The sequence below is a fragment of the Drosophila kikkawai genome, chromosome 2L, assembly GCF_030179895.1.
Source record: "Drosophila kikkawai strain 14028-0561.14 chromosome 2L, DkikHiC1v2, whole genome shotgun sequence".
Classification (NCBI taxonomy): Eukaryota; Metazoa; Arthropoda; class Insecta; order Diptera; family Drosophilidae; genus Drosophila; species Drosophila kikkawai.
Window position 1 is genome coordinate 14,619,220 of NC_091728.1, and position 7,411 is coordinate 14,626,630.

At 35.5% G+C, this 7,411-nt stretch overlaps 1 protein-coding gene across 3 annotated transcripts; it reads left to right on the plus strand.

The window, feature by feature from the left end:
• Positions 1 to 3,588: 3,588 nt before the first annotated feature.
• snsl (snustorr snarlik) lies at positions 3,589 to 6,937 on the plus strand. Of its 3 annotated transcripts, none has more exons than XM_070289070.1 (4): positions 3,589 to 3,703; positions 4,502 to 4,632; positions 5,985 to 6,071; positions 6,144 to 6,936. In XM_070289070.1, exons 2-4 carry the CDS (start codon positions 4,560 to 4,562, stop codon positions 6,776 to 6,778), a joined length of 795 nt encoding a protein of 264 aa, XP_070145171.1. In that variant the 5' UTR covers positions 3,589 to 3,703; positions 4,502 to 4,559; the 3' UTR covers positions 6,779 to 6,936. The 3 variants fall into 3 exon arrangements, with proteins under 3 accessions (XP_070145171.1, XP_070145172.1, XP_017038550.1); XM_070289071.1 differs by lacking the exon at positions 3,589 to 3,703 and adding an exon at positions 3,790 to 3,849 and having other exon boundaries at positions 6,144 to 6,937; XM_017183061.2 differs by lacking the exon at positions 3,589 to 3,703 and having other exon boundaries at positions 4,230 to 4,632; positions 6,144 to 6,937.
• Positions 6,938 to 7,411: the final 474 nt, after the last annotated feature.

Here is a 7,411-nt window from a genome sequence, read left to right on the forward strand (position 1 = left end):
ATTAATGTATTAAAACTTTATTCTGAATTATTAATGGCTCTTCAAAATTGTATTTTCTTTATTTAATTATTTATTAAGCTAAGGCTACGGGTATATTTTATTTTAGATGATATATTATATGTATGTGTTTTGTTAGACTTTTTTATATTTCTGTTTATTTACCTAAATTTAAAGTACATATTTTACAAGCAACAAGAAAGGAAGCTAACTTCGGCACGCCGAAGTTTGTATACCCTTGCAGATATTATTTCATTACATTTTACCTATACTCATTATGTTTACAGTTTGACAGTTACAGTTTTACATTCCCAGCTTTACATTTTCTCTACATTTACCGATCGTTTATATGGCAGCTATATGATATAGTTGTCCGATTTTCATAAAATTTTTACCAAAATTCTGAAATAATAATAGAAGCTTATATCTAAAAGTAGATAAGAATATGTTGAAAAACAGCGAAGTTATAATTTTTGTCCTATTCATTTGCCGATCGTTCCTATGGCAGCTATAAGATATAGTCGTCCGATTTTCATAAAATTTTTACCAAAATTTTGGAATAATATAAAATGGCTATGTCTCAAAAATGATGCAAAAATATTGAAAAACAGCAAAGTTTTAATTTTTTTTCTAAAAATTTATCGAACATTTGTATGGGAGCTATATGATATAGTCGTCCGATCCGGCCCGTTCCGACATATATAGCAGTGAGAGTATTTAGAAGACTATATGCAAAGTTTCATTCAGATAGCTTTAAAACTGAGGGACTAGTTTGCGTAGAAACAGACAGACAGACAGACGGACAGACAGACAGACGGACAGACAGACAGACGGACAGACGGACAGACGGACAGACGGACATGGCTAGATCGACTCGGCTGTTGATGCTGATCAAGAATATATATACTTTATAGGGTCGGAAACGTCTCCTTCACTGCGTTGCAAACTTCTGACTGAAATTATAATACCCTGCAAGGGTATAAAAATCAACAACCATTTATGATTTTACAACTGGAGTTGCTGACACCAAATTTGTAAAATTTTATGGCTTCCATCTTTTTGTGCCATTTTAATGTCTGTTGTGCTTTTTATGCTAGACAGTAAATAATAAACCAAAAGGTTGACTAATTTGGTGAACTGACGGGGGGCATGTTTAATGAATATATTTTTTTCATTTTAGTTGCAATTTTTAAAGACTTTTTTGTTAACATTTTTATTTAGGCGCCAAAAAGAATGTAACAAAATTGTAAACTTTTATTTATGTGATATTTAAGACAGCCTAAAAGTCTTACCTTGAATTAAAACTAATCCCTTACACAATTATAACATGCAAGGAAGTTCGCTTTTTTTTCTTGTTTTCACTGTAATTAGTTAATAATATTTTTACTAAATTATTTTTCGACTGCTCCTGCTATTATGCCACAAAAACCGTTTAAAAATTGACTACCATGCAGAAAGCATAATCAGTCATTTAACTTGGGACAGCTTGCCAATTTGCCCATACCATTCCCCTTTTTTGCTAGTTAATTTTCATGAATTTTCACAGCTTTTTACAATTGCAAAGCAAACAATTGCCACAAACGAGTTGAGCCAAGACAATTAATTGCAATTGCCAATTATGCAGGCGCAGTTTCACAAACTATTTGCATCTCATGCATTGACCCATTCTTTTTTGTTTCTTTTTTGACCATCTAGCTAGTTTTTACACTACAAAAAGGTATTACAAATTTAGGAAAGTGGTTAATATAATTTATTGTTAAAATAAAAACGAATATACTTGGAAATATGCAACTTATTGCTAAGTAATAAATTATCTTTATGGTTTTTTAGCAATAAAATGTTTGTATTATTTATTAGGAATCAAATTTTCTGGTTAATTAAGCCTTTACATATTTTTTTTCTGTGTACCTGCATGTGTGGCTGGCAACGCCTATTACATAAACACTTTTCTTGGCCTGACTGCGTGTCTGGGATTTTTATGCTTGGGCAATTAAACAAAATGTACATACACATGTCTTAGTTAATTAGACTGGCTATCGTTAAAGGGGGCGTGGTGAGCTAGTCAGTCTGCCTTGGGTTATGCAAAATATGCATATATAAGATATGGATATGTATATTACCATAAAATATAGTATGTAGCGTCTGGGTTCACTGGGCAGCAAATGTTAGTTTTTTTTTTTTTTGCATATTAGGGCGTACGACAACCAGTAAACGTAAAGTAATTATGGGGTGCAATGAACCTGAGAAACTGTCAAATGGTTAACTTAAGCTTAAAGTCCAATCGTTAATAGTTTAAACTTTAGTTTGTACTTTATGCTAAGCCCTAAGGTGCAAATAGAAAATATTATAAAAGTCATTAGTTTCTACTACATCATTTTAATCTCAAGACTTACCACAATTTTTTTTGAAAAGTATAGATATATTTAAAATATTTGATCGTGTTTAACTTAAACCTAATCCCCACTGTATGTAGGCGTCAATAAACTCAATGAATTCCTACCAAGTGCCGCCACCAAAACTAAATTTATTTTTCCTATATCTTAACTGGCAAAAAATAAAATACTACAAAAAAAGTAAAGCCCTGAAGCAACCTTTCACAATGCCACAAAAATGTGCCAAAAATAAACTAAATAAAGAAATGACAACAGCAACAAAAATGACAGAAACCCCAGAAGGCAAGACCCAGGCTCAGGCCAAGTGCGCCAATTTGAGGCGGAGATGACGTTAATGGAGCAGACGGCAACAGCCGGTCTCAGTTTCAGTTTCAGTTTCAACTTCAGTTTCAGACTCAGTTTCAGACTCAGTTTCAGCCTCATTTTAAAGCCGAGTTTCAACGAAACTGAGAGCGGCGACGCATGCGCATGCGCAGCTACCGCGCAACGTTACGTGATTTACGGTGCAGAGAGAGAAATATATTGAAATTAAAAATAAACACTACAAGCATATTTAATAAATAAAACGAACAGCAAAAAAGTCTATATATAATATTTAATGAAAAATCATTAATAAACATTTTTAAAACAACAGAGGAAAATTCATAAAATATTAAAATATTAATTGTGAAAAATCTATTTTAAATATTTATTATAAATCCAGTCGCAACCTTCAAACGCAGTGAAAAAGCCATTTCCGACCCTATAAATCATATATATTCTTGATCGGCATCATCAGGCGAATCCTTCTAGCCATGTCCGAAGAAAAATTTTATTTTTGATATTTTTTAAAATTTTATAAGGGGTTACATCGTTAAAATTCTCAAAATTTGACCAAAATTTTGATTTCTTAAAACTTTAAATTCAGAATGCAGATTTGTTAACGTATGAAAAACTAGCATAGAAAAGCTTTCCGAATTGAAATTCAATCATTTTTGGCTCAGTTATGATCTATTTTAATTTTGGTAAACAACCTTCCACCCACAAAATTTTTTTCCTTTATCATTTAATTTAATCAAACCTTAAAAACCCTAAAAAAAATTTAAAACTTTCTCTCAGTGTAAAGCCACAACTCCCGCGGAGAGCACCAACTCCCTGAAAAATTTTAAGCGCGTGTTGCACGCCCGAAAGCCACACTCTCGATCTCGGCTCAGTCGCCGTGCAAACGCGCAGCGGACCAGTTGTCCGTAGTCAGTGGTTGTGGATTGTCAATTGTATCGAGAAGGGAACTCGGACTCGAGTCGTCAAATTGCAGTGAATCGAACCGAAAATACGTTAGTTTAATTACGACATTCGTATGTGCGATGTGTTGGCTGGGCTTTGGCTACATTACCTTGCCGAAAATAGCAAGACACCGTTTTGGAGTCAACTAACTTTCATTTTCATGCGATCCGTAAATTTCTGCGCGATGTTTGCTCAGGTTATTAGCAGCAATTTTGGCCAGTTAGCGTGTAAATGAAAACTTTACAGACACAAAATAATAAAATAAACCGTAGCCAAAAGAAGCCAGAAATCAATCAGAGCCAAAACGAGACAAGGCCAACTCAAAAAAAAAAAGCAGTAAAAACCAAGGCACAAATATAAATAAATAAAGAAGAAAAACCCAGTACCAAGACAGGCCAAAAACAAAATAAAAACCAAACAAAAAAAACCAACAAAAACTTTTAACAAAAAGCGTAAAACAACAACAAGACAAAACCTCATTGAACAAAAGTGAGAGTGATTTCCAAACCCAACGTTTTTTTTTCTGCTAGTGGTTGTGGATTTTTAGCCTCCGAGTGTGTGTGCCGTGTGTGTTTGCATATCGCATCGGAATCGAAATCGCGTAAACAAAAGCGGCTAAAAACGAAAAAACTTGGCAACAAAATATTTCAAATATTTGTCCAAATGACGCACCTGTTAGCCGCACAGCAAGCGGCAACTGACCAACCTCAAGTCGCCAGTCTGGTTTCTGAGTGTTGCGCAAACTCGGCTGTTTGGTGCTTGTGAAATTCTGCAATATTTTTCTTACCAATATCTGTTATAACTCTGGTTTGTGTGAAGTAATCGACGGTGTCTGTGTGTAATTGCAGTTAATATTGGCGGCTCCTCAACCTCCTTCCTCCCCAACATAAATGCTGCAGGCTGGCCATGATGTCTTGGCCAAAACAATGGGGCTTCGCTAGCCTCTGGCTGCCGCTGCTGCTACTTGGCCTGCTATGCAGTAAGTTAATGCGCACGAAATCCGGTCCAACCACATACGAGTCGCTGCTCCTCGCGATCTCGAGTGGATTCATCTAGTGTACTTTGGCCAAACTCTAACTCTGGCACCCAGAGTCAAGCTGCGAGTTCCGAGCCCCAACTTGTTGCCGGTCTTTGTGTCAAGGTCGCCGGATAGCCGTTGAAGTTGTTCGGTCTGGGGACAAGTCTATGCACAGAAAAAAATATTGAGCATAAATTAAGGTTAATTGGATTTAAATTAATGTTTGGATAAAGTAAATAAATTAAATGGTTAATTTGTAAAAGCAGAAAATTTAAGCCATTTAATTTAAATTATCATTGGGCAAATGTGAATTTAATTTTTGAATATATCTATTAAAGAATTAATCTATTTCAAATTTAATTTAACATAAACTGCACTTTAATCTTTATATAAAAAAAACTTAATTTAAAAGAATTTTAAAATTTAAATCCCTAATTTTTGAGAGTGTAGTTCTCATTGCCGCCAATATCCAGTTGAAATACAGTGCGGTTTTGCTCTAATGGCCAAAGTTTTATAATATTAGTTGCTTAATAGTTCTCGATTTAATTGTTGGATTAATGAGATCAAATTAATTAAGATCAAAGCACACAGAGCAAAACCATTAAGTCATTTAATACGATTTTCAGCACGCTGAACTCTAGATTCATTAATTATTTTGTCCTATGAATGGCCATGATTTTTAATAGTCTTTTGTTAGCTTCTTTACATTTATTTATTAAGAAATAATTTAATTTTAATTCAAGCTTTTCTTAAGTAACCTTAAGTACCCTTTCAGCTATGTTCCGATTCAAGGTTAAATAATTTCCCGAAAATGGTTTCTACTATTGAAAACAATACAATTAAAACCTTTTTATTATAAGTAGAAATTCAGATTCTTAGGGTCGGGATAAGCTTGGAATTATCGTTTTAATATTTCTGTAAATTCTATTATTTATATTAACAATAACTGAAGTTAAGATCCGCAACCCAAAACTATATGAAATTAAACCTAAACTAGTTTTCTAGCTTTTGCCTGGTTTTTTAAGCAAATAACAAATTAATATTACCCCTACTCATTATTCTTTGATCTTCCCGAACTTATACTGACCTTCAAAGTGAAACGACAAACCCAAGACCAGTGAAAACCTGAAGCATTCGCTTTGTTACTCATCTGTGAATCCATAAGCCCAAAATCCAAGACCATAAACGCGGTTACATAAGTCGACCTAAAAATCACTGGCGCAAAAAAGAAATATAAATAAATTTACATAAGTGCTGCTGGGGCAGAGGGGCTCGACAGATAAAATCAATTAAATACCTCCATATACTTTCAGCCCAAGACGTATCCACTTTCATTGTGCCAAGGGAACTGCCCTCTATACTGTCCATAGTTTACTCCAACATACCGCCGATCAAGAAGGGTGAGCCTACTTTCTTCCTTAATTACTTTCCTCTTCTTTGGTTGAATAATGAGATCTTAATCTTGAAAACAGGAACGGATTCCCGCTTGGGCTTTGGCTTTCGCCTGGGCGAGCATGCCGATTTCCAGGTGATGGTGGAGCTGGGCCCCCAGAAGGAGACCCGACCCATTGGCGAGCCCAGCCAGGATGATCAGTCGTTCAACAAGCGCCAGGTGAGCTCCAGCGACCAGAAGGCCCTGCTGCGACAGCTCTACCGCCAGCAGGTGAAAGAGGAGGCCAAAATGTTAATGACCTCCACGGAAAGGAATGCGGCCAGCTGGCTGGAGACCTGGTCCAATGGCATGAAACCGCAAAAGCCACAGAGGCCTCAAAAGCCCAAGGATCAGGTCAAGAGCCGGCCGGTAAAAGAAAGTTCATTACCGCAGCTGCAAGATCCCACCAGCGCCATGCAGCAGCTGCAGTTGCTCTACAAGATGGCCACCACTAGTACCAGTAGCACCACAGGGCCACCTCCTGAACCTTCTTCTCCTCCTCCTGCTCCTACCTTCACTGGAGGCTCCCTTAACCTGGGCGGACCCAGTGGCTTCAAGCTGCCACCGCCTGCTCTCTCACAGGACACCAACACGCTGAGCAATGGGAATTCTGAGCCCGTGAAGAGCCAAAGTGAGATCACCAGGGAGCTGATGGACGTCAGTCTGGATACTTAGGTTGTGCAACTAACTCTAGTTACTAATTAATTAATTAATTATATATACACATACACTGGTGTCTGTGTGTGTTTATGGGTGCTTAGCAAATCTGTGTGTAGTCTGGCTTAGCTACGTTTTCTGTAAATAAAAACAACTTTAAACTTAAGTTAGGGAAATTTTTGTCTTTATGTTTTGCCGAAGAGTATGCTTTAAATTTGGCGAAAAAAAGATATGACTATTTCCGGCTCTTAAAAGTAGGCAGAATTTTAAACTTTATTTTCGATACATGTAAAAAGTTGTTTGTAAAATAAAATTGGCTAACAAATATAAAAATGTGTCGTTACTTGGAAATATAAAAGAATTGCATTTAAAATATATTTAGTTTTAAAAAATATTGCCTAAATATGTGTGAATATATATTTAAAAAACCGTAAAAACTGAAAGTTTCTTCATTTATTAGAAAGTAAATTTCCATGAAGAAGAATTTTGTCGAGAATGTTCTTTAAACTATGTATATTTAAGCAGCTATAAAATATATTCTTAATATTTTTATAATATAATTAAAGTCATTTTGCAATCGTTCAAAAAGTTGAAGTTAAACTGCAATGTAGGCTTCATTCAAGTCTACGTTTTTGTTTAACAAAAAACCCT

Bases quoted from the DNA above. Each gene is read 5' to 3' on its own strand.
- snsl (XM_070289070.1), top strand. From the start codon at position 4,560: ATGATGTCTTGGCCAAAACAATGGGGCTTCGCTAGCCTCTGGCTGCCG. The intron at 4,633-5,984 runs GTAAGTTAATGC...ATATACTTTCAG, and splicing joins GCTACTTGGCCTGCTATGCA to CCCAAGACGTATCCACTTTC. The intron at 6,072-6,143 runs GTGAGCCTACTT...TCTTGAAAACAG, and splicing joins CATACCGCCGATCAAGAAGG to GAACGGATTCCCGCTTGGGC.